At 39.8% G+C, this 26,037-nt stretch overlaps 1 protein-coding gene across 1 annotated transcript in view; it reads right to left on the bottom strand.

The window, feature by feature from the left end:
• The window catches only part of LOC130236124 (huntingtin-interacting protein 1-related protein-like), a 48,075-nt gene that overhangs the window by 15,682 nt on the left and 6,356 nt on the right, over window positions 1-26,037 (bottom strand). Inside the window, exons 3-24 of the mRNA XM_056466715.1 lie at window positions 22,196-22,276; window positions 21,349-21,425; window positions 20,489-20,550; window positions 19,358-19,498; window positions 18,749-18,806; window positions 17,258-17,333; window positions 16,553-16,684; window positions 15,938-15,987; window positions 13,209-13,284; window positions 12,921-13,098; window positions 11,613-11,701; window positions 11,096-11,212; window positions 10,714-10,815; window positions 7,589-7,783; window positions 7,246-7,356; window positions 6,652-6,846; window positions 2,813-2,963; window positions 2,646-2,732; window positions 2,453-2,560; window positions 1,815-1,951; window positions 755-865; window positions 617-675 (exon numbers count right to left, since the gene is read on the bottom strand). Of these exons, the coding sequence (XP_056322690.1) occupies window positions 617-675; window positions 755-865; window positions 1,815-1,951; window positions 2,453-2,560; window positions 2,646-2,732; window positions 2,813-2,963; window positions 6,652-6,846; window positions 7,246-7,356; window positions 7,589-7,783; window positions 10,714-10,815; window positions 11,096-11,212; window positions 11,613-11,701; window positions 12,921-13,098; window positions 13,209-13,284; window positions 15,938-15,987; window positions 16,553-16,684; window positions 17,258-17,333; window positions 18,749-18,806; window positions 19,358-19,498; window positions 20,489-20,550; window positions 21,349-21,425; window positions 22,196-22,276 (2,393 nt within the window). The remainder of the gene's footprint in view (window positions 1-616; window positions 676-754; window positions 866-1,814; window positions 1,952-2,452; window positions 2,561-2,645; window positions 2,733-2,812; window positions 2,964-6,651; window positions 6,847-7,245; window positions 7,357-7,588; window positions 7,784-10,713; window positions 10,816-11,095; window positions 11,213-11,612; window positions 11,702-12,920; window positions 13,099-13,208; window positions 13,285-15,937; window positions 15,988-16,552; window positions 16,685-17,257; window positions 17,334-18,748; window positions 18,807-19,357; window positions 19,499-20,488; window positions 20,551-21,348; window positions 21,426-22,195; window positions 22,277-26,037) is intronic.

A 26,037-nucleotide genomic window follows, 5' to 3' on the forward strand; every position in this document is an offset into this window, starting at 1 on the left:
ACAGAGCAGCATTCCAGCAAATTCCCGGTATTGTTATAACTTCTGTTTCTGGAAAATTGCCTGAAAGAATTTACCGGTGTTTTCAAAAAGGACCTGTTCCCACATGATCCCCTTCTGTAAAACTGCCAGTAATTTTCCGGAAAGATCTGTATGTGTGAAAGGGGCTTTTACAGAGTCATGCTGTTGAGGAAGAGGATACAGGTACTGGACTGGCCTGCCTGCAGTCCTGACCTGTCTCCAATAGAGAATGTGTGGAAGACCCCGTACTGTTGCCCACCTTAAGACTTGTTTGCAGGAAGAATGGGACAAAATGACACCTGAAAACAATCACTCGGTGTCTTTAGTCCCTGAACGTCTTTTAAGTGTTATGAAGAGAAATGGCAGAATTACACAGTGGTAAATGCTTTACTGATGCAAGCTTTTTTCAAATGTTTTGCAAGAACCAAAACTGGAATACGTGTTCATTTAAAACAATAATAATCATGAGGAACACATTAATAATGTTAGTTGTATTGTCTGCAATGAAACACAAGTCCAAGTAAATTCTATACTGCCACACTGTTTCTGATTTGTTGTTGTACTACAGTATTTTTCATGTGGGATTCCACAAACTGACCTCTGGTTGACCTCCAGCTTGACTCCAGTCGTTTCTCTTCTCGTCTGGTTCAGAATTTCCTGCATTACAGAAGAAAAGCCATGAGTTGAAAGTGAAAGAGTCGTGATTGAGTGCCGATTACAGCCCAGTGAGACTCACATCCATTCTCAGCACCGCGTCTTCAATAGCAGAGGAGGTGGCAGACATCTCCTTATCCACCATTTCAGCCAGCTCCTCTTGACGCACATCTGCTGATCTGGGACAAAGATCCTGCACAGAAAACACAGAGATCACACACCTGTCCACATACACACACACACACACACACACACACACACACACACACACACACACACAGACAAGACAGAAATACAACCATTCACACAGACACACACACATTGTAACAAAGAGAGACAGACACACAAACACATATACAGTTGAAGTCAGAATTATTAGCCCCCCTTTTTTGAACATTTCCTAAATGATGTTTAACAGAGCAAGGAAATTTTCACAGTATGTCTGATAATATTATTTCTTCTGGAGAAAGTCTTATTTGTTTAATTTTGGCTACAATAAAAGCAGATTACATTTTTAAACACCATTTTAAGGTCATTATTATTAGCCCCTTTAAGCAAATTTTTTTCGATAGTCTACAGAACAAACCATCATTATACAATAACTTGCCTAATTACCCTAACCTGCCTAGTTACCCTAATTACCCTAGTTACGCCTTTAAATGTCACTGTAAGCTGAATACTAGTGTCTTGAAGAATATCTAGTCTAATATTATTTACTGTCATCATGACAAAGAGAAAATAAATCAGTTATTAGAGATGAGTTATTAAAACTATTATGATTATAAATGTGCTGAAGAAATCTGCTCTCTGATAAACAGAAATTAGGGAAAAATATAAACATGGGGGCTAATAATTCAGACTTCAACTGTATATACAGTAACATTCTTTCTCTTTCTCTCGCTCTCTCATACACACACACACAGGCTGTGTTTCCACTAGTGAGTGTTACTTTAGAAATGCCTGAGTTCTGCGATGGTTACTCTTGCACTCACACTAGTCAGGCATCTGTAGTGGATGCAGATATTTCCAGAAATGCAGTGTGAATGCCCAGTATGAATGAGGATCATTTTAAATTTAAGCAGAGTTCAAAAAAACATGCAGTGATGCAGACAGAGACGCTGCAGAGAGCCTGCTCTACACACCTGTCCCTGGAGCAGGATGCGCTGCAGGACGCATCTGACGGCAGTGGGGTCTGCTCTGGGCAGCGTGGCCTTCAGCTTCAGCTCCTTCAGGTACTGCAGACAGTGTGTGGCGCAGTCACGGCAGTTATCCGTCAAACCTGGAGAGAAACACATCTGAGCTGTATCACACTGCTTTCTGACTCAATAAACCGCTTTAAGATCATGCATGATTGAATAAATTGTTTTATGAGCATGCATGAGTAGACAATTTTTTTATGAGAACGCATGATTCAATAAACCGTTTTAAGAGCATGCATGATTGAATAAACTGCTTTAAGAGCATGCATGATTGAATAAACTGCTTTAAGAGCATGCATGATTGAATAAACTGCTTTAAGAGCATGCATGATTGAATAAACCACTTTAAGAGAATGCATGATTGATTAAACTGCTTTAAGAGCATGCATGATTAGATAAACGGCCTTATGAGCATGCATGATCCGATATATACTATCTGGTATAAAAACTTAAAAGAATAAAGACTGTGTTAATGCAGAATAATCATAAACCACTCTTGAATATTTTGTCTGTTGTACAGTAGATTATATGAGCATGTGTGCTGTTAATAACAGAGAGCTGATGTTATTGATTATCCTCACGGTCTGCCTGGTCGGTCGGGGCTGAATGAGCAGCTCCTGCTCCATTCACTATAGTGTCCGCAATGAGATGAGAAAACTGGGTCACCGACCTCAACAAACCACTGGCATCTACAGGAAGAGGAAGAGGAGCAGATCATCATCACCTGACAGGAACACCTGCCCCTGCTGCTCACTCTTAAGCCGACTCACTCACCGTCCATGTTCCTGATGTAGGCCGCATGACTGCGCTGCATCTTATCAACAGAGGCCAGCGTGAGCTCGGCACGATTGATCAGGTAATCTGTGAACATGAGAAATCAGGAGAGTTGATGAGGAGGAAGAGGAAGAGGAGGAGGATGAAGAGGAGGAGGAAGGTCAGACCTGGAGTGCTGATGCAGCGCACGTGCAGAGGATCGTCCACTTTGGCCACTGCGTCCAGAACGATGCCCTCGGCCTCCACCACCGCACACTGCAGGAGACTGAACTGCTCATCCTGGAGCTTCTGCTGCCACACACCTGAGTCCTGACTCACCTGACACACACACATGAACTCGATGTAGAAACCAGAATACTGTCTAAACCTTGATGCAAGTTCAGTTAATCCTCAGCATGAGTCCAGAATCTGGCAGTGATATCTGATAGAAACTGTTTTGACAGTAAGAAGGTCTCTGGTTTGAGTCCCTGCTGGGTCAGTGTGTGTTTCTGTGTGGAGTTTGCATGTTCTCCCTGTGTTGGTGTGGGTTTCCTCCAGCCACAAAGCCAAGAAGAAAAGCAAAATCTAAAGCACGAGTGGTGTCACTTTCTCCAAAGAGCTCATGATCGCTCACCGCGCATCTATGGGCGTACTCACACTATGTGTATATATGGCCGTTTTCACTGTCAAAAGGCGTACCGAAACGAACCGTACCGTACCACTATTTCGGCACCCTGTCGAAAGGGTACCAAACATGAGAAAGGGTACCAAAAGGCGGAGCTAGACCTAGCTATTGGTTTACAGAGAGGCGTCATTCACTTACGCAACAAGCCAGAATGATAACAAAAACCCCGCTATGCTAAAAATACACAGCCGACAAGCCAAGACATTACAGCTGAATTATATATACAAATAATAACGAGCCATGGTCGATCTGGGCTCAAATAAACCTTGTCGTCGTCCACAAATCCAAGAAGTAGAGCAGATTTACCCTGTGCCCCGTAGTTTTTTACGAGCCAGTCTGAGGCGCGAGCTGTTTCGCTTTCTTGCTAGCGCTCGCGCGCGTCTAACATTATATCTGAAATAACAAACTTCTTGAGCTGATGATAATAACCTGCGCTTGATTATTGACGTGCTTTTGAAACCCGATCCTGTCAGACACTGACAAACGCGAGAGTGAAGCGCGAAGAAACAAAGGAGAAGCCGGATAAAGGAGCACATTATTATTCAGCAAACATGAACAAAATGCCTTGATTAACTAACTTATTATCTTCACCTGTTGGACTAATATGAACTCAGAATGAGGGAATTACTGTCTAACAGAGGCTACATGTGCTGCTGAAGATTACAGACACAGATGAGAGGTTTTCACTGACTGTAGGCTATATTTTGTGTTGTTTTTGAACCTAAATATGGGCAAAATGTCTGCTGTGTGTAGTTCTTCTGTAGTTGGTAACATATCGGAGACTGTAAGGGGCTGTATGTGTTTATATATGTTCATTTATTTAGTTATTTAATATAATTACAGACGTTACAGTAGGCTGTTTCGTCATTGATCTGCAGTTATAATCAACTCATGTTCAAAGTAAAGTTAGTAATAAACAAGTATTGATGTGTGTAAAGCATCTGTGTTGTGAGAAGAGCTTCTCATATGATATGTAAGTGACCCGTACAGCTTTCCTGTAGACATTTCCTCGAGCGAAAATGAGGTCGACTGAAACTTTCTGTCGTACACCACGCCCACCAAAAGGGTACCCTTGATAGTGGAAACGCAAGCCTGATAAAGGTGACCCGTACCGACCCGAACCGTACCGTACCGTACCAGTCAGTGGAAACGAGCCATTAAACCGGGCCGAAGCACACTTGTCCCCCCTTCCGTCTCCCCCGACGGCCCGCACTCACATTACTTCGCACCTGAGCACGCTTACGTTATCGATGATGCACTGTTCAGTAAGAGCTCTCGCTCAGCACAGTGGAGATTTCTTTAGTTATATCGGTTTAGTGGTTTGACATGCAGTGACACACAGTCAAATGTTTCACCGAACAGGTCAGCGCAATAGCCTAGTGCTGACATATGAGGCAGTAGCACTTCAGGGCAAATCCCGACTCAAGGACATTTCCCATCTCTACCCCCTCTCTCTCTCTCTCCCACTTCACTTCCTGTCTGAAATACTGTCCTATCCACTTAATAAAGGCAAAAAGGCCAAAAATAAATCTTTAAAAAATATAAATAGGTGTATATATATATATATGTTTCACTGAACAGATCAGCCACTTTTGACGCTCATAAACAAATATAAAGTCCTCGTGCTGCAGGAATTAGGAGGTTTGCTGAAGGTGCAGTGAGGGGTTTGTGTCTTTAATACGACAGATTGTGTTCATTGAACAGTAAAAAAGATTAAGTAATCCAGATCAAACAGTCCCTTAAAAGTCACGTCTCGCCTCAGTTTCAGCTCAGGTGCGATTTGCACTCACTACAAGTGTACTGCGTCTAAGCCCAAGTGAACTCTGGCACACCACTTCCAACCGGGCAAGGGCCAGCCAACTTAACCACACCTGAGCCCGATCCAGAGCACTCATACTTGTCTAACAATCTGGGAAACGGGCCTGGGCACAGTTTGGATAGCATAGTGTGAGTACGCCCTATATTTGAAATAACAAACTTGAGCTGATGATAATAACGTGCGCGTGATTATTGAATCGCTTCTGACATCTGATCCTTTCAGAAACGGACAAACACGAGAGTGAAGTGTGACAAAACAAAGGAGAAGCCGGAAAAACAAAGGAGCAAATGATTCTCTCAGCAACCTAAAAGAAGAACACACAGCCATGTTTAACTAGTATCGTCGCCTTTTGGACTATTCTAACGGAAAGACTCTCTAACAGAGGCTCCATGTGCTGGTGAGGATTACACACACAGATGAGAGCTCTGCTCTGACTCTGGGCTATATTTCATGTTGTTTTTGAACCCAAATAAGGACTAAATGTCTGCTGTGTGTAGTTTATCTGTAATTGATAACATATTCGAGACTGTAAGGGGCTGTGTGTGTTCATATATGTTCATTTATTTATTTGATATATAATTGCAGACGTTACCGTAGGCTATTTCACACTGTAGTTATGTAGTGATGTATGGATATCATTGATCTGCAGTTGATGAAAGGTTAGTGATGAACATTTATACAGTATTGATGTGTGTAAAGCGTCTGTGTTGTGAAAAGAGCTGCTCATATGATATGTGAGCGACCCGTACAGCTTTACTGTACACATTTTCTTTAGTGAGAATGACGGCGACTGAAACTTTCTGTCGTACACCACGCCACCATTAGGACCCTTTTGGCAGTGAAAATGTAAGCCTGATAAAGGTGACCCGTACTGACCCGAACTGTGCCATACTACTCAGGGAAAACAGGGCCATTAGTGAACCTGTGACCTGGCACTGATCTTGCTCTGCAGGTGTGTGTGCAGCTCTATCAGTCAGTGTGTGTGTGTGTGTGTGACCCCCGCGCTGACCTTGCTCTGCAGGTGTGTGTGCAGCTCTATCAGTCAGTGTGTGTGTGTGTGTGTGACCCCGCGCTGACCTTGCTCTGCAGGTGTGTGTGCAGCTCTATCAGTCAGTGTGTGTGTGTGTGTGTGACCCCGCGCTGACCTTGCTCTGCAGGTGTGTGTGCAGCTCTATCAGTCAGTGTGTGTGTGTGTGTGACCCCATGCTGACCTTGCTCTGCAGGTGTGTGTGCAGCTCTATCAGTCAGTGTGTGTGTGTGTGACCCCGCGCTGACCTTGCTCTGCAGGTGTGTGTGCAGCTCTATCAGTCAGTGTATGTGTGTGTGTGACCCCGTGCTGACCTTGCTCTGCAGGTGTGTGTGCAGCTCTATCAGTCAGTGTGTGTGTGTGACCCCGTGCTGACCTTGCTCTGCAGGTGTGTGTGCAGCTCTATCAGTCAGTGTGTGTGTGTGACCCCGCGCTGACCTTGCTCTGCAGGTGTGTGTGCAGCTCTATCAGTCAGTGTGTGTGACCCCGCGCTGACCTTGCTCTGCAGGTGTGTGTGCAGCTCTGCGCTCTCCCTCTGGTGTTTCTCTCTCTCCTGCTGTAGACTGCTCTGCTGGTTCTGAAGCGTCTGACGGAGACTCATGATCTCAGACTCCTGATCCTTCACTGAGCGCAGCAGAACATCCTTCTCAGCCTGCAGACCCACTAACACACTGCTCAGCTGATCTCCAGCCTCAAACACACACACACACACACACACACACACACCATATAAACAAAAGTCTGCATGTTGGCGTATAGGCAGATGTTATGAAATGCAACTGGGAAACACACATAATGCCTCATTTGCTAAAATGTGTGTGTGTGTGTGTGTGTGCATGGATGAGTGTATGTGTGCGTATGTGTGTGTGCATGCATGAATGTATGTGTGAGCATGTATGAGTGCCTGCATGAGTGTGTCCGTGTCTGTGCAGCACTGTGTGTGTGTGGGTTCGTGCATGAGAGTATGAGTGTGTGCACAAATGAGTGTATGTGTGTGCTTAAGTGTGTTCATGTGTGGGCATGTGTGTTTATGAGTGTATGAGTGTGTGCATGAGTGTGTGTGTGTGTGTGTGTGTGTGAGTGTTCTCACAGTTGCTTTGTTGTTTAGAGCACTCTGCGCCCTCATCAGCTCCGCTCGTGTCTCCTCCAGCTCACGCTTCAGTCGCTCGATCTCCAGCAGCAGCTCCTGCTCTCGACACGCCTGACCACACACACACACACACTCATTAACACCATACAGAGCAGTATATGTGTCACTGGCAGGTGTGTGTGCAGCTCTATCAGTCAGTGTGTGTGTGTGTTACCCCGTGCTGACCTTGCTCTGCAGGTGTGTGTGCAGCTCTATCAGTCAGTGTGTGTGACCCCGTGCTGACCTTGCTCTGCAGGTGTGTGTGCAGCTCTATCAGTCAGTGTGTGTGTGACCCCGCGCTGACCTTGCTCTGCAGGTGTGTGTGCAGCTCTGCACTCTCCCTCTGGTGTTTCTCTCTCTCCTGCTGTAGACTGCTCTGCTGGTTCTGAAGCGTCTGACGGAGACTCATGATCTCAGACTCCTGATCCTTCACTGAGCGCAGCAGAACATCCTTCTCAGCCTGCAGACCCACTAACACACTGCTCAGCTGATCTCCAGCCTCAAACACACACACACACACACACACACACACACACACACACACACACACACACACACACACACCATATAAACAGTGTGTGTGCAGTGACGGTTCTAGTTAAAATGGCACCCTGGGGGAAACCACCCCGAACAGTCCCCCTCTCCATCCCCTGAAATAAAGACACTATGTGGTTGACTTTATATATATATATATTTTTTTTAAATATTTAAATATATACTTATTTAAATTATTTAAATATATACATTTAAAATTATAACTATAAATATATATATATATATATATATATATATATATATATATATATATATATATATATATATATTTATTTTATTTTTTTTCAATAACTACAGCAATATGTTTATTATTATTATACAATTATTATTCTAAATAGACAGAAATTATTATGAATATTATGACAGTTCTATAGAATACAAAAAATATATGTCTTATAGAATAATCTGTTGTTTTAGACCCGACTCATGACTGAGAATTACTGTTATTACCTCCCTGACACATTATCTCTCCTTTCTTATTATAAAAATATTTAAATATATATATATATATATATATCCTGGACCAGGCCGTATCCTGAGCAGCTACTGTGATGGTCATGGAGGAGTGGAGAACATGAGACTGTTTCCTGTGACGCTCCAGAGACAGACGAGTCTTCGCTGAGGCCAGCTTCCAGCCTCCGCCACTGAGACTGCAGCTCTGCACAAGACGTTTGGCCAGCGGAGAAATTAAAATGGTCGTGCCCAACTGAGCCTGGTTTCTCTCAAGGTTTTTTTTCTTCACTTCCGCCTTTAGTGAAGTTTTTTTCCCTCGCCGCTGTCGCCACTGGCTTGCATGGTTCAGGATCTGTAGAGCTGCGCATCGTTGGATTTGCTCTTCAGTGTTTGGACTCTCAGTAGTGATTATTAAACCACACTGAACTGAGCTCAACTGAACTGAACTTAAACACTACAAACTGAACTACACTGTTCCTATTTACTGTGACCTTTTATGTGAAGCTGGTTTGACACAATCTACATTGTAAAAGCGCTATACAAATAAAGGGGAATTTAATTGAATTGAATTTCTGCTTCATAGCTATGCTTAGTCAAAGTAATATCATCATCATCATATAAACTTTAGTTTAGTCGACTTGCATGTCGATGCATATCGGTGTGCATAAACAACCGGGATCAGGAGCAGCGTGTGTGAGGCGAGCGGAATGGTTTTTGAGCACATGCATCAGTTTGCTTTCACCAGCGTTGTTTCGCTTGCACATAAAGAATAAAATGTGCAAAAAACAGCAAATGTGAAGAGCCACTAACGTCTTTATTCTGCACTCTCAGAAAAAAAGGTACACGGAGGTACAAATAATGCTCCTGAAGGAACAGTTCTGTACCTTTGTAAAAGTTGTACCTTATTTCAGTACAGAAAAGACCTCTTATGATGCTGTTCTGTACCTTTTATGGTCCAATAAAAATGAAGGTACACAATTGTTTTATAAAAAGGTACATAAGTGCTGGACAACTCTTTCTTTATTACAATATCTATGAAAATAACTGGAAAGGCAAAGTGATTCAGGAATAATTTCCATATTAAAGCATGAATCCTCATTTAAAAGCATATGCTTACAGACACTCATAAACATCCATTATTAACTTCTGTAATACAAATCAACTAAACCATAAAACTATAGGAATTACTATAAGATAAACATTTAAGGCATTTTAAATAAATGTTTGGTAAGCATGTTTAACACTGGTGTCTTGTGTCTTGTCACTGTAGCGGTGCCTTCATGGATCAGACTTGTAGCTTTGATGAAGGTTCAATATTGTATCTGCAGGTTTTAAAAACCAAATGTACATTTTGGTTCCCCGTGGTACAGATCATGTCCTTAAAGGTCCAAACTGCAATAGTACAAACTTGTTTCTTTGTCTTGAGGTACAATTCTGTCCCATAAAAGGTACTGCTCCAGTGACATGGGTCTGTACCTTCTTTGGTATGATATTGTTCCACTTTTTCTGAGAGGGTGGGATTACCACTTATACAGTTGCGTTAAGTAAATCTTATCTCAAAGCTTTTCTTGGGGCACTTTTTTTTCGCACCGTCTCCCCATGCCACCCCCAGGAAGATGCCGTCCATATTGCCCATGCCTAAATCTGCCACTGGGTGTGTGTCTCAGAGCGTACTCACACTAGGCACGGTTGTCTCCCCACCCCTCAACCTCTCTGCCTGCACTCACACTGCATCTTTACTTTCCGAGCCTGAGCACGTCATGGCTGATGCTCTGTCCAGTTTAACAGTAGAGATGCGCTCTCGCTCAGCACAGTGGACACTGCTGCAGTTATATTGGTTTGTATTATCTTAGTGGTTTCTGATGCAGTGACACACAGTCAGATCTCCTGCTGAACAGATCCAGCACTGCTGACGGTAATGTTCATAGAGTCCTGGTGCTGCAGCTATGAGGAGGTTTGCTGAAGGTGCAGCTGTGGTGCAGTGAGGGGTTTGTGTCTTTAATATACTCTGACAGCTCATGTTCATTCAACAGTAAGGATGATTAATAAATCCAGATCAAGCAGTCCCTTAAAGTGACGGCACATCCTCAGTTTCAGGCTCAGGCGCGCTTGCACTCACACTACAAGCGTACCGCACCAAAGCCCAACCGAATTGCGATCTGGACCACCTCTGCCAACCGGGCCGGCCAACTGAACCACGCCTGAGCTCAATTCAGAGCACTCACACTTGTCAAATGAACCGGGAAACATGCCCTTAGTGTATTCAACCACACAGTGTGTTTTGTATTTTGAATAGATGTGCTTTCTTAATAGTACCTATGACATTTAACTTTTCAATGAAGTGCCATATGTTTAAAATAAACTATGACACACAGACAATCACACACAATGACACACACACACACACACGTGCACGCTCACCTTCTCCTTGCTCTGCAGTGCATTATGGACTTGAGAAACTTCAGCTCTGCCGCTCACTAACTCCTGCTTCAGACGCTCAATTTCAGCTCTCTGGGCCTCCAGCTGAAAACACAGAAGTAAACTGAATGCTGGATTGTGATTGGCTGCTCAACGCTTGATTGTGATTGGCTACTCTAAGGTGTTTGGTTATTGTCAGATGAAAGCACAGATGAAGTAGTTCCGGCAGGTTTAGAGCGCATTACAGCTCCATATCACTCCGCTGAATGATTAGAGATATTACACAGCTACAGCAGTCAACACCACACCAGAACTCATCAGAAGGCGGCGGAGGAGGAGATGTGGAGGACACTAGAGCTGCACACAGGAGCAGTCTGAGTCTCACCTTGCTGCTGTTGTCCAGTGTGAGCTGCTGCATCTCCTGCGCCACCTGCTGTCTGTAGGCCAGAAGCTCGTCCTGCGCCTGCTGACCGCTGCTCTTCTGCTTCACCATCTCTGCATTCTGACAAATCACACCATCAGTTTAACCCTCATGTTGACTCACGGGTCACAAATAACCCCTGCACCACTTAAACAGCAGGAGAACACACTAAACACGACCACAACACCAGAGAAAAAACAATCATTTTCTATTTTCATAAGTTCATGAAGGTTGAACACATTTAGGGTATAACACACACACACACACACACACACACACACACACATATATATATATGAGCCGAAGTGTTTACACAAGTATAGACAGCACAACGGTTAAATAAATAATGATGTGCATCAACATACAGCGAAGGTCAAAACTAGGAATATCTCGCACATCTCAGATAACTGAACTGACAGGGTGTGTGTTTCTGCTGCTGGAGAGTCAGAATGATGATATGAGCAGAATAAAAGTCCTTTACCTTGCGCATGAGATCTGCGTGTCTGCTGACCAGCTCCGCGTGTTTCTCTTTGAGTCGAGCGAAGTGAATCTGAGCCGTCTGAGCTCGGTCTACCACACAACAGAAACACTGATTCACTACTGCACAACACACACTCTCTATGTGGAGAATAGATGACCCGCAGCTAAAACACAGCTACAGATCACTTCTGAATGGTGTGTGTGAGTGTGTGTGTGTGATGCCGTGTTCACACCAGACGTGGAATGTGCAAATAAATCATGCTATTCGCAAGTAAATAGACGCGTGAACATCTTGAGTATACTCGCTTCTATTCGCGTGTCGAATTCACTTCACAATAGATGTGGATACACGTCATGGGCAGGGCTTCTGTCAGCCCGGTGACGTTAGCTTCTGTGCCAAATGGCTAACATAGGTTGTATTGAGAGATTAGCAGTGTTTATGTGCTTTATGAAGGCTGGAAAACAGTGTCTTGTTTGGAGCCGTGTCTGAGTCCACTAGATCCTTTCAGAGGTGCAGCAGCTCTGTGAGTTCATCAACTCCTCCAGAAACTATACCTGGATGATCAGCGGTGCTTCAGACTGAGCTGAGTCCAGTTTGATGAGCTGTTGTTGATGTCAGCAGGAGGATTTCCCCCGGGTCACCAACAACAGGTGCTCTGTCATAATCAGGCCCCCACAAGACAGAGCTCATGATTGGTTAATGCAGCACGGACGTCCGGTGAAGTCTAGATTGTCTAACTCGAGAGATTTGCGCGAAATGTGCATTAAGCATGTCAATCGCACAAAACGCTCAACTTCATTCGCACGAATCGCGTCATTCGTGCTGCCTCATTCACCGCAGGATGTCTATTTGCATCTTTGCATTGACTTCACTCATGCTTGATGCTTCATGCGCATATGGTGTGAACGCAGCATGACAGTGTGTATGTGTCTGGAATGGTGCGACCCTCCACTGAAGCCTGTATATTGGCTATGTGTGTGTGTGTGTGTGTGTGTGTGTGTGTTTCACTGCTGTGGTCCTCAACTGTGGCCTGTATATTGGCTATGTGTGTGTGTGTGTGTGTGTGTTTCACTGCTGTGGTCCTCCACTGTGGCCTGTATATTGGCTATGTGTGTGTGTGTGTGTGTGTGTGTGTGTGTGTGTGTGTGTGTGTGTTTGTTTCACTGCTGTGGTCCTCAACTGTGGCCTGTATATTGGCTATGTGTGTGTGTGTGTGTGTGTGTGTGTGTGTGTGTGTTTCACTGCTGTGGTTCTCAACTGTGGCCTGTATATTGGCTATGTGTGTGTGTGTGTGTATGTGTGTCTCACTGCTGTGGTCCTCCACTGTGGCCTGCACGCTGGCTGTGTTCTCCATCCTCATGTTCTCCACCTGCATGCGCAGCCTCTCGTTCTCCACCAGCGCCATCTGCTTGTGTGTCCGCTGCTCCTCCAACTCCGACTCCAGCTTATTCACCTGAGATTTGAGCTGCACAACAGCACGCTGGGCCTGCGCACACACACACACACACACACACACACACACACACACACACACACACACGTGTTAAGAAAACTCTCCTTTATTTTGCTGTAAATGAAGACAAACGATCATCTGACCTCCACTTTGATGAGCTCCAGCTCCGGCTTCACCACCTCCAGCTCTTTCCTCAGAGAATCAGCCTCCATCTCTCTGCTGTCAGATTATTCACATTATAAACATCAGTCTGCTATTATTACTCTGTTATTCACATCACCACAGTCTGCTCCTTTATTAGTATTAGATTATTATGACATTCCCAGGTCTGTTTTCCCAGATAACAATCGCTGAATAACACAGAACTGAGAATCACCATCAGTGAATACGGTCATCCATATATCGACAGTTTGGCGCCATCTAGTGTCTGAACTATGCGCAAGTTAGCGTATGTGTTATATAATATTCTGATAATGTTAGGGATAAAGCACATCCAGCTGGTTGTTCTCTCAGAATAAAGGCTGAAAGGTTTATCAGCAGCCAGATATGAAGCGCAGTATTGCTGTAGAAGACTGAAGGGGTTATTCTGAGAAAACAACCATCATGATGTACTTTATCAGGGCTATTACACAGCTACAGGCCATGAAACATAAATATTACACGCAAAACATTGTTGTGAGCCGTGATAGTCTATTAATGCTTGAAAAACAGCTAATGGAGTATAGACTGACACTAGATGATACAGACACTAGATGGGCCAAAGAGTATAAAACAGCAGCGTGACAGGCAAGCAGACACATATAAGTGTCAACCCAGGCTCATTCTGAGAACGTAGTCCCGTGGACGTTTCTGGAGACTGCGAAATACGTCCCGGGAGGTACGTATTTTTGCAGTTTTTGTTTTCGTGAATCCGTGGGAGGCCGCTGTGCGTGCTTTTTCCCACGCCGTTCTCGCGTAAACCCACTAGAGGCCGCTGTCGAACGACCATCCGCCTGTCTGCCTGGATGACAGAATGATTGACCGTGCGACCGGCTGACCCACCCTTCTCCGTCCCTAAACCCAACCAACTACGATTTACAAAAGCCGTCCAGAAAAAGAAAAGCCCTCGTCTGATTTTTACCACGTTTTCGGATTTTGACCACATTCTCACCCTGTGATGAACTTGTTCGCTTTATTTTTTGGATTTTGTTTTTGTTTTCTTACCTGATTTCTGGAACCGCTCTTCCCCTGACTTGAACCCGGTCATCGTCGTCAGCCCCTCTCTGCGCCTTGAGTCCGCCAAAGTACACGAAGAGCTAACCGGACAAACTCGTTGCAGCGGGAAAGCCCTCCACACGGAGGTGAGCGGCCGGTCGGCAAGCGCCGAAAGGAACGGCGTCACACCGCCCCACAGCGTTCGCTTAAAAAAATGAAATGCAGCCGTACATATCCCCGGTTACGTATTTCGCAGTCTCCAGAAACGTCCACGGGACAACGTTCTCAGAATGAGCCTGGGTTGATAAGTGTGTATGTCAGTATATGATGAACGTATTCACTGACGATGATTCTCAGTTTACAGATGAGTGTGTGTTATTCAGATGTTGTTAACTGTAAATAACAGACCCTAGAATATCATGACTAACCAATCAGCAAACAGTATTCCAGATAACAACCGCCTGGATGTACTTTATCCCGAACTTATTATTCACAGTAAAGCATCAAACTACGGAATAAATGAGCTTTTCTTGCCTACAAAAAAATATGAGAATAAAAGTTTTTCACAATCAGACGAAATATCATTTCAGTCCAAATGTTTGATGCGTTTTCATTAGCTTGGTCTCAGATGTTTCTCCTCAAAGTTCTTTTGACATAAAGGAGTTATTTTTGTTTACTAAAACTAAAACTATTATTCGGTATGTTGGTGTTTCTGTGTGGAGTTTGCATGTTCTCCCCGTGTTGGTGTGGGTTTCCTCCGGGTGCTCCGGTTTCCCCCACAGCCCAAACACATGCACTATAGGGGAACTGATGAACTAAATTGGCCGTAGTGCAGGGATTCTCAACCGTTGGGCCACAGCGATTCTGCAGGTGGGCCACGAGAGAGCTTAAAATTAACTCTAAATATTATACTATAATTTTTGGATTTCATTATGATGGAAGTAATAAATATATATATATATATGTGTGTGTGTGTGTGTGTGTGTGTGTGTGTGTGTGTGTGTGTGTGTGTGTGTGTGTGTGTGTGTGTGTGTGTGTGTGTGTGTGTGAATGAGTGTGTATGGGTGTTTCCCAGCACTACAGCATCTGCTGTGTAAAACATATGCTGGAATAGTTGGCGGTTCATTCTGCTGTGGCGACCTCAGATGAATAAAGGGACTAAGCTGAAGGAAAATAATTGATTGTAAACTATTAAAAAATATGTAATGTGTAACAACATTGACAGTGTTGACAACAATAGAAATAATTGAAATCAAAGCACACACATCCATATAATCTTGAGAAATATATTTTTTCGATTAGCTACAGAACAAGCCACTGTTGTCCAATGACGTCAAGTTGCCGTCTCATTTTATTTAAACACAATAGAGTTTTTCGATAGCAAAAACAATTAAAATTATTATAACATTTCTCAAACTTTAACTAATCTTAAAGTTAAAACAGAAACTGCAAATTAAATAAAACTGATACTAAAATAACCCTTACAAAGATCTCAAACTAAATTTATTTATTTATTTATTACCTCAAATTTTAAGTACTAAAACTATATCGATCTAATAATAATAACAGCAAAACTTCACACCTGCCACCATTTTTGGATCTCCAGTAAATCTTCATTTAGGAATGCAAATTTATGTAAAAAATACAATAAACAACATTTTTTTGCGGTGTTTGTTACCTTTGCTCTGGTACGTCGACTGGATGATCAAACTGGTTGAACCCATAATACTGTTAAACAAAAGAATGACATGTTAATGTGGTCACAGGTGCAGAAAAACAATCAGCAAGGCAATCTGCACTTAAAATTTATAAGAAATTTCACAAATACCTACAAAGAAAGTTACTATAGATTAGCATTTTGCATCATTTCTTTAATAGTTTTGTTAATATTAGTGAAGTGAACACATTTCTGTTGAGTTTTCATTTAATTAGTAATATATAAATCCACATCCAGTGGAAATAAAATGTATTAAAATGTAATATTTGCACAGCTTACCATTCACTCTAGTGCCAAACTCTAAGCGATAAAATATAATAATAGTTTGAACAAACACTGAAGCCAAAACCACACAAATGCAATCTAAACATCTCTTGTTTGCATTTTTGGGGAAATAAATAAAAGCTAGAACACATGTTTTCTGTTTATTTAGTAAAGCTGTTTGTGTATATAATCTGCTCAGGACTGATGCGTCTACTGTTATTCCTCTAAACTGCAGCAGCTCAGATTTTACACCACAGACTGACTGCTTATTAATAATAAAGACGTTTATTTATTTTTGACAGCAGGTTTTACCGGCTGAAATTGTCCTTCACTGAAGCTCGCCTGCGTCTCGGTTTCGTCATCATAAGCGAATCTCTCGTTCTGGATGACTACCGGCTTTACGTGATCCGCCAGTGACGCCGCACGCAGGAAGTTTGGAGGCTCCTTTAACAGAAGGAATAAGACATGTATCATAGTATTTATTTCAATATTTAAAAAGATGAAAAATGACTCCTTAATTTACTCATCCTCAAGTCTCCCTCGGTGTATATGATGTTTTTCTGTCAGACAAACACAGTCGGAGTTGTTTAAAATGATATGCTGGCTCTTCATGCTGTGTAACAGAGTTGGATAGTGACTTGTAAAACACTAACACATACTTACCTATTTCTAACCCATTATTTGCTGAATAATGATGTTGGATAGTGACTTTTATTTTGAAGCTGTAATTTGCAATACAAATTTTAGAAGCTTCAAAGTCACTATCCAACACCATTATACAGCATATAATTAATATAGCATGGGTTAGTTTTATGATCAATTTCGAAAGCTTTAAAAGTCACTATCCAACACTATTATACAACGTGAAAAGCCAGGATCAAATTTAAAACTTCTCTGTGTTTATCTGACAGAACAAAGGTCATATTCACTGAGTGTAGGATGAGTAAATTATAGTCATTTTATTTTATGTGAACTATTCCTTAGTTGTGAATAACAGTGATGTGTTCAGGATCTCACGTTGGGCAGATCAGGGATCTGAATGATGGTTTTGAAGAACTCAATTCCTCTCGCTCTCTCGAAAAACTCTGTCAAACTGAAAGACAGAAACAGACCAATGAACATCACGCTCGGTTTCTAAACACAAGGCAATAAAAGTGCACAGAACTATAAAACAACGTAGCAACAAACGGTGATGACTTCATCATTGAAAGCCACAGTAGTGCAGCTGTCAGTTGTGCAGCTTTACTTAAAGAAATTACACAAATTCAGCAATAAATTGATCTGTAAAGGTCATTTTAATGTGTGCAGAGATTACTATTTCTTTTATTTATAAACTGTCACACTCTGTCACGTTTATTTCTGTCTTCTGAAGCAAAAATGGATTAAAAAACTGCATTATACTTTTATTTTACATTCACTAATGCATTTTTAACATCCAAATGCATGCTGGTTAACATTAGTTAATGCACCGTGAGTTAGGATGAACTAACAATGAACTGCTTTATTTCCAATAACTAATGTTAAATACTGTAATAAATATATTGTTCATTGTGTGTTCATGTTCATAAATTCATAAACTACTAAACCCTTACTGTAAAGTGTTCTTGAAAATTCTGCTTTACAGCATGTTCATTTTGTTTTGTGTATTATAAAGTTTTGGGTGTCTGATTTTACTTGTTGTTTGATGAAATAAATCTACAGTGAGGAAAATAAGTATTAAACACATTGTCGTGTTTTTCCTGGGAATAATTTCTCTGAAGGAGCTGCTGACATGGAACTGAAGCAGATTTACAACAAAAACAACAATACAAACATAAAAATACAACTAAACTAAAATATTTGAGAGATGAGTTGTGTGTGATAAGAATGAAATGACAGGAGTCAGCACTGAACTACTGAAGTGTGTTTAATACTTTATATAAAGACTTTTATAATGTCAGCTTAAAGTGCCTCTCATGTGAAGAGTGAAGCCTCGTGCGTTGCTCAGGAGTTTCTCATAGACTTCAACAGTGTCAGAATCTTGATGGTTCTACAGCTTGATTTTCTTTCTCTGAAAGCATCTGAGAGTCTCCTTAGGATCATTGTCTTGCTGAACTGTCCACCCTGGGTTGATCTTCATCCTCCTGCTAATGTAGATGTTGGACTGAAGCAGCTGATCTTCATTTACACTGAGGACGGGCAGAGGCTTGCTGAAGAACTACTGAGAGATTTCAGCTGCTGTCTGGGCTTTCACTGCCAGAATACACCTCACTCTCTTCATGTGTTCAACACTTTTTCTCTGCGTCATTTCATTTTGTTACACAGAACTTCATTTGTAAACTCATTAGATTTGTTTTCTTTGCATATAGGGATTTCTTTGATTGTTAAATTTAAAGTCAACAGCACCTTTAGAAATGTTTTCTGAGAAAAATGGTGACATGTTTAAAACTAATTTCCCCCACTGTATGAGATATTACATTGTTTACTGGTTATAAAACAACCTGTTGTGTTATTTTGCATGAGTTTTACCTGTTAAAGTGATCGCGGAATCTGTCTCTGTGCCCTAATAGAGCGTCCACCGGTATTCCTGAAACACACACACACACACACACACACACACACGCACACGCACACGCACACACACACACACACACACACACACACGCACACACAGTTGATGAACACTGTGAAGACAATAGAGAAAACCATACAGAGAGCAGGGTTCTTACTCTTTTTAAAGCACCATTACTTTACATCAAGCACCTTTGTAATCCACAAGGAACATTTCTCTTACACTTTATATTTACATTAACAACGTCATTAAAAAAATTATAAATTAAACTAAAATTACGTCATCTACAGAGAACTTTAATAAAATGTGTTGAATTCAGTACTAGTGATGTTCAAATGTGCTTTCTGAACTATTGCTGAAGTGTGCATTAACTGTCATTGATTTAAATGTTAGACTCTTCACTCTACTGCAGCACGGCACAACTTTTGACAAACACCAAAACACCATTCAAGCACTTTCAAGGGCCTGTGTTTGTTTTTAAGACCTGTCCAGGCCTTGAATCCAGATGTCTGAAATTTAAATACTTTCAATAAGAATCCAGAGAGACAGAAAACACTGAGACTCACGGCTGTGCAGCTTGAACAGCAGCTTAACCAGGAAATGATAAAGCGGACCAGAATCCTGGATGAGCAGAACCAGCGGAGCCAGACGACACTGACCCACAGCTGTAGTGGAGCTGGTGGAGTGAGAATCCATCTGACGGAAAACTGAACAACACATGCGTTACACTGAAACTGAACAACACATGCGTTACACTGACGGACAACGGAACAGCTGGATTCTGATTGGCTGATCAGCACTCTAAGGTGTTTGCTTTAGGGATTGAAACGATATGGAATTTTTGACCGACACCAATAATTGATAACTCGTTAGATTCAGATGCCGATATATAGGCTGATAAATATCAATTGTTTCTGCATGATTTCAAAAACAAAAGATAAACATTTCTATGGCCAACTATTACTATATATATATATATATATATTGCCTGACAATAAAATGCACAATGTACAATAGTGTACATCCAGCAAGCATGTAAAATGGTTCCACCAGCAGTAATACTACATAATTTCTCAGCATAAAGATATCAGCTTAATTTTATTATTGAGTAACGATATTATTAATTATTAATTATGCGTTACGTTTCTTTTGTGTTACTTTTTTTTTTAAGAAATGCTTTACTTTACTCGTTACTTTAAAAAGTAATATTATTACATAACTCGTGTTATTTGTAATACGTGACCCCCAATACTGGCCACCAATATATCATGCATACCCAGGTTTGGTTATTGTCAGATAAAGGCACAGCTAAAGTAGCTCCGGCAGGTTTATAGCGCATTACAGCTCCATATCACTCCGCTGAATGATTAGAGATATTACACAGCTACAGCAGTCAAACGATATAAATTGATAATAAATTTTATTTTAAGCGCCTCTCAAGAACCCCAAGGTCCCTGTGCAACATAAATACTGTACATACACAATTCTACAATTTAATAAACAATAAACTGACAATATAAAAATAGAGAAGATGATACAAACACAAAACACTAAATGTAGTAGTGCAGTTTTAAGCAGATTTACAACAGATGAGTTTTAAATCTCTTAAGTTTAAGTGAGACAGATGTGGAGGACACTAGAGCTACCTGTACACACAGGAGCAGTTCAAGTTTGACAATAAAGTCTGAACTGCTCACCTGTTTCCTGCAGTTTCAGACCCGCTTCCATGTAGTCCAGAACTTCACCTGTGATGTCAAACCTGCGCAAAACATCAGTGAGCTTTATTTATATGAACAGCTTATTCAATGATGCACTTTTTTATATTGTTATAATTGTAATATCACAAGTTACATAGTAGTATTACGTTTCTAAGTAACGAGTAAAGAAACGCATTGCTTAAAGAAAATTAAGTCATAATATTTGAGTTACTTTTTTAAAAACATAATGCAAATGTAATGTTATTTTAATTAATTATCCTTTAAAAAATAAACAGCAGAATTAAACTGAGCGCTGACTCCGGCGCTGGATGAGTGTAAAAGAGGGATGCTGAAAAACAGAGTAAAGGATCCAGTTTATTAAACAGAGAATACTCAGGCAGGCAACGATCAAACGTCATAGGGGTAATCCAGATGCATAGTCAAAATCACAGATGAAGAGGTCTAAACAGGCGGCAAACAACATATATGAGAAAACAAGGCTAGGATCCAACACGGAGGGACTAGACAGAACTCCCCAACACTGATTTGTAGATAACTGGAAACAGCGACTGCGAGTCTCTCCTCCATCTTTAAAAGTCTCTGTAGTCATCTTGACAACACAAACACTGCTGTCCGTCAACGGAAACCACGCCTCGGCTTTCATTTGAGTGGACAATAAACATAGTCGGGACTCACACAGCGTGCTTCTTTCGCTCAGAGTTGACTATTTCAAAGCAACAGTGAAAATGCAAGGCGGATAAAGCAGGTGGTGAAAAACCAGCACACGAAACACTCGCAGACATTAGAAACCCATTCAAAAAGGCACCTCTCATCGCAAAAATCAGAATCAATGCACTTACACTTTATTGATATCAATGGCGATGACTTTATCAAGAACTTCCTCTGGAGCTTCAAGGTTTGCAGGGATTTCCGGATGCTGAGAAAAATATACAGATGTAATATTACACAGAATGCAATTGAATGACAATAGCAGTATAACAATGACAACAGATGACAATTATTACGTATTCTGTCAAACTGTATTGTCAAAAAAGGACTCTCGTAAATATCCAGGTCAAATATCGCCCCCTAATGGCGGGATGCAGTACAGGTCATAAACCCCACTCACTCAGTGTAAACAAATGGGAGTTGTGTCCACAATAAACCCTAAATTACACTTACAATTCAATTTTCTTAAAGATGATTCTGGTCTTTTTAGGTAGTACTCATAAATGCAAATTCAATTGTTATTTTTTTGTGATAATAATTATAATTTATTTAGTCATTTGATTCTATCAAAATGAGTCATGTCCTTATGATTGACAGCTTCAAGGCAAAACATTAAGGTGAAAATGGACCATGCTCATTCATTTTAGTTTATTAAAGATACAATTAAGCAGGACACACACACACACACACACACACACACACGCAAACACACACACACACACACACACACACACACACACACACACACACAAATAAAAATACATTCTAATTGCATTGTTTTGATACTTTGACACTGAAATGTTTGCTTTCTTAACACTACACTATGAAAATATGAATCATAAAGAGTGTAGATAAATTATACAATAAGCATTTCAGGAGCATAAAGAGTGTGTTAGTGTGTTAACGTAAAGACTTTTTCCTCACCTCTATTTGCATCTCACAATTTCTGTAGTCAAATTAAGTAAAGAATAAACTTGCCTTTAAATGAAAATCAATTTTGATGCACAGCAGCTTGGAGTACAGCGCCACGATATGTCCATATCTGTCATGAAGATTCCCCTAAATAAAGCAAAGAGTCACATCAAAGATTATACCAGTGTTATCACAATAAACTATAACCATAAAACTATTATTTTGACATGAAATAAACACATTTAAAAAAATGCACACATCAAACTTTTGGTATTTGTCAAGTAGGGCTGCAGGATTCATTGTATTATGATCACGATAACGATATTTGTTATGATCAATAATTAAATATTGTCGTGATTTTACAGTATAAAGACCAAGCCGTGATACTAATGGGCAGAGTTTACAGATTGTACCGCATCACAAGCATGAGGCGACTGCTTCTAGATTGCAAGTGTTTTTGTCGAGGTACGCAATGTTGATCAGCTAGCCTTTGCTCCTGTTCAGTCCAAACCTCCAGAGGTAACACAACAAACCTCATTAAACACCTTAAAAGCCATCACAAAGGGGCTGTCATTAGTGGGTTAATGAGCTCAGGAGAATTCTGCTTTGCACTTTTCTATGCATTACTAACATCACTACACCAGACAGCATTTGTTTTATAAGTTAACCAAATATTCGCAGAGATTCTGCAGTTTTTTCTGACACGTTTGCCAGTCATGTAGACAGAAGACACTGCATCCAATTGTTTCAATGTTAAAAAGTCATTGTGGCCCAGTTCACGCAGGTATTCAGGTTCATTTTCATCAATCTGAGGCAAAGTTTATTATTTACAGGAAATAAAAATACAATTAAAAGTTATTAATATAAAGACTAGCCTATTCTATGCATTAAATAATGTAATGTATAATTAATTTCCTTTATTTCAGAATAGACCATGCACTTCAAGTCTGTTTTACAGATTTAATATGTATATATGCTTTTTTAAAATAACATTCATTTAACAACTATTTTAGCACATCCAAAGTAATTAAATTACCTGTCTTTTAATTAAAATCTTTACGCAAAAGGATCAGGAATTGATCTCGGGTGCACAGGAAAAAAAAAGAAAATCATCCCACACATGCATCGCTCTCATGCCATGTTTTGAGGGTAATTCACATCGAAGTGCTGCTTTGGATAGAATAACATTATTCAAAAGCACATTAAAGACTTTAATCCTAAAACAAAACATTCATAAGGTGTATCTTATGTAAAAAAACACCAACTGACGGGCTCTGCTTTCGGTTTTAAAAGAATCAAGCAGCTTTAAAAAAAAATCTTTAATATATTCTTTCAACTTCAATACAAAAGCTAAGATTATGAATGACAGAGTGTATAGCCGTCTCTCCTGCATGCTTCAGCAGCGCGTCCTGCTGTTTATGAATGAGGAGGCGGAGAGAATGTGCTGTTTAGCTTCAGCTCGATATATTTAAATTAAATTAACACCGAACTGCTCATCACGCTCAAAAAGTGAAAAACTAAAATGCACAACTCTTGTTGGTTGCACCCGCGGCATGCACAATGAACCTAACACGCCATTCTTTTAATTCTATATTCGTGAAGTATGAACCAACCGCAGATGCTTTGTCATGTTGGTCGTAACACTCTGCTTTATAACTTATTCGTTTATTACAATAATTACACTTAGCTTTGCCATCGTTCTTCACCACATGTAGCCACTCTTTTGAGCACATCTTGCGTTCTATCTCTAAACAAATGTTTCGATTATTATTGTTTATTATTATTATTATTATTATTAACATTTTGAGCAAAATAATCGTGATTAGCATTTTTTCTGTTATCGTGCAGCCCTACACGAAAATACTAACACTTTTAATTCAGTTGAAATTAAAAGTAAACTATGCTATTTAACCCCTTAACTGCTCACACTTTTTGAAAATTGAAATTGACATGGAAGATATGGAAGACATTTTAGGCTTTCAAACAATATATAGTTTATCATAACTACTTTTTAGACTGTAATATTATGATTTAAAATACAATTATCTGCTCACCAAGCATGCATTTGACAGCATTGTTAGCATTTGACAGCACTGTTAATAAAATTATGCAATAAAAATAAACAATAACAACTAATGAAATAAATCTGGTTTGGTAACAAAATGACACAATAAAAAATAAATAATAATAATAACTAATGCAATAAATTTGACTGTTATAAAATGCGATAAAAACAAATGCAATAAATTTGGTTGTTTATTAAAATTGATTAAATAATTAAATAATAATAATAATAACTAATGCAAATAATCTGGTTAAAAATGAGGCAATAAAAAATAATTAATAATAACTAATGCAATAAATCTGGTTGTTAGAAAAATGCAATTAAAAAACGAATGCAATAAATCTGGTAGTTATTAAAAAAAATGATAATAATAATAACAATAATAATAATAATAATAATAATAATAATAATAATAATAATAATAAATAATCTATAATAATAATAATAATCTATAATAATCTATAATAATAATAATAATAAGCAATGCAATACATCTGGTTTGGTGATAAAATTATGCAATAAATAATAAAAAAGAATGCAATAAATCTGGTTGTTAATAAAAACATGTAATAATAATGATAATAATAATAATAATAGTAGTAGTAGTAGTAATAATAATAATAATAAAAGTAGTAGTAGTAATAATAATAGTAATAATAATAATAGTAATAATAATAATAATAATAATAATAGTAATAACTAGATATTAAAGTTTGAGGACAAACTTTATGGTGGCTTGAAAAGCCGAGTCTGAATTAGCATGTTACTAGCATGAATTAGCAAGTAACTAGCATGATTCTAACATAAATTAGCATGTAACTAGCATGATTCTAGCATGAATTAGCATGTTACTAACATGTTTCTAGCATGAATTAGCATGTTACTAGCATGAATTAGCATGATTCTAGCATGAATTAGCATGTTACTAGCATGTTCTAGCATGAGTTAGCATGTTACTAGCATGTTTCTAGCATGAATTAGCATGTTACTAGCATGTTTCTAGCATGAATTAGCATGTTACTAGCATGTTTCTAGCATGATTTAGCATGTTATTAGCATGATTCTAGCATGAATTAGCATGTTTCTAGCATGAATTAGCGTGTTATTAGCATGATTCTAGCATGAATTAGCATGTTACTAGCAGATTCTAGCATTGAATTAGCATGTTACTAGCATGTTTCTAGCATGAATTAGCATGTTACTAGCATGATTCTAGCATGAATTAGCATGTTATTAGCATGATTCTAGCATGAATTAGCATGTTATTAGCATGATTCTAGCATGAATTAGCATGTTACTAGCATGATTCTAGCATGAATTAGCATGTTACTAGCATGTTCTAGCATGAATTAGCATTGTTACTAACATGTTTCTAGCATTAATTAGCATGTTACTAGCATGTTTCTAGCATGAATTAGCATGTTATTAGCATGATTCTACCATGAATTAGCATGTTTCTAGCATGAATTAGCATGTTATTAGCATGATTCTAGCATGAATTAGCATGTTACTAGCATGATTCTAGCATGAATTAGCATGTTACTAGCATGTTTCTAGCATGAATTAGCATGTTACTAGCATGATTCTAGCATGAATTAGCATGTTACTAGCATGATTCTAGCATGAATTAGCATGTTACTAGCATGATTCTAGCATGAATTAGCATGTTACTAGCATGAATTAGCATGTTACTAGCATGATTCTAGCATGTTACTAGCATGTTTCTAGCATGAATTAGCATGTTACTAGCATGTTTCTAGCATGAATTAGCATGTTGTTAGCATGATTCTAGCATGAATTAGCATGTTTCTAGCATGAATTAGCATGTAACTAGCATGATTCT

This window comes from Danio aesculapii, chromosome 10, assembly GCF_903798145.1.
Source record: "Danio aesculapii chromosome 10, fDanAes4.1, whole genome shotgun sequence".
NCBI classification, from domain to species: Eukaryota; Metazoa; Chordata; class Actinopteri; order Cypriniformes; family Danionidae; genus Danio; species Danio aesculapii.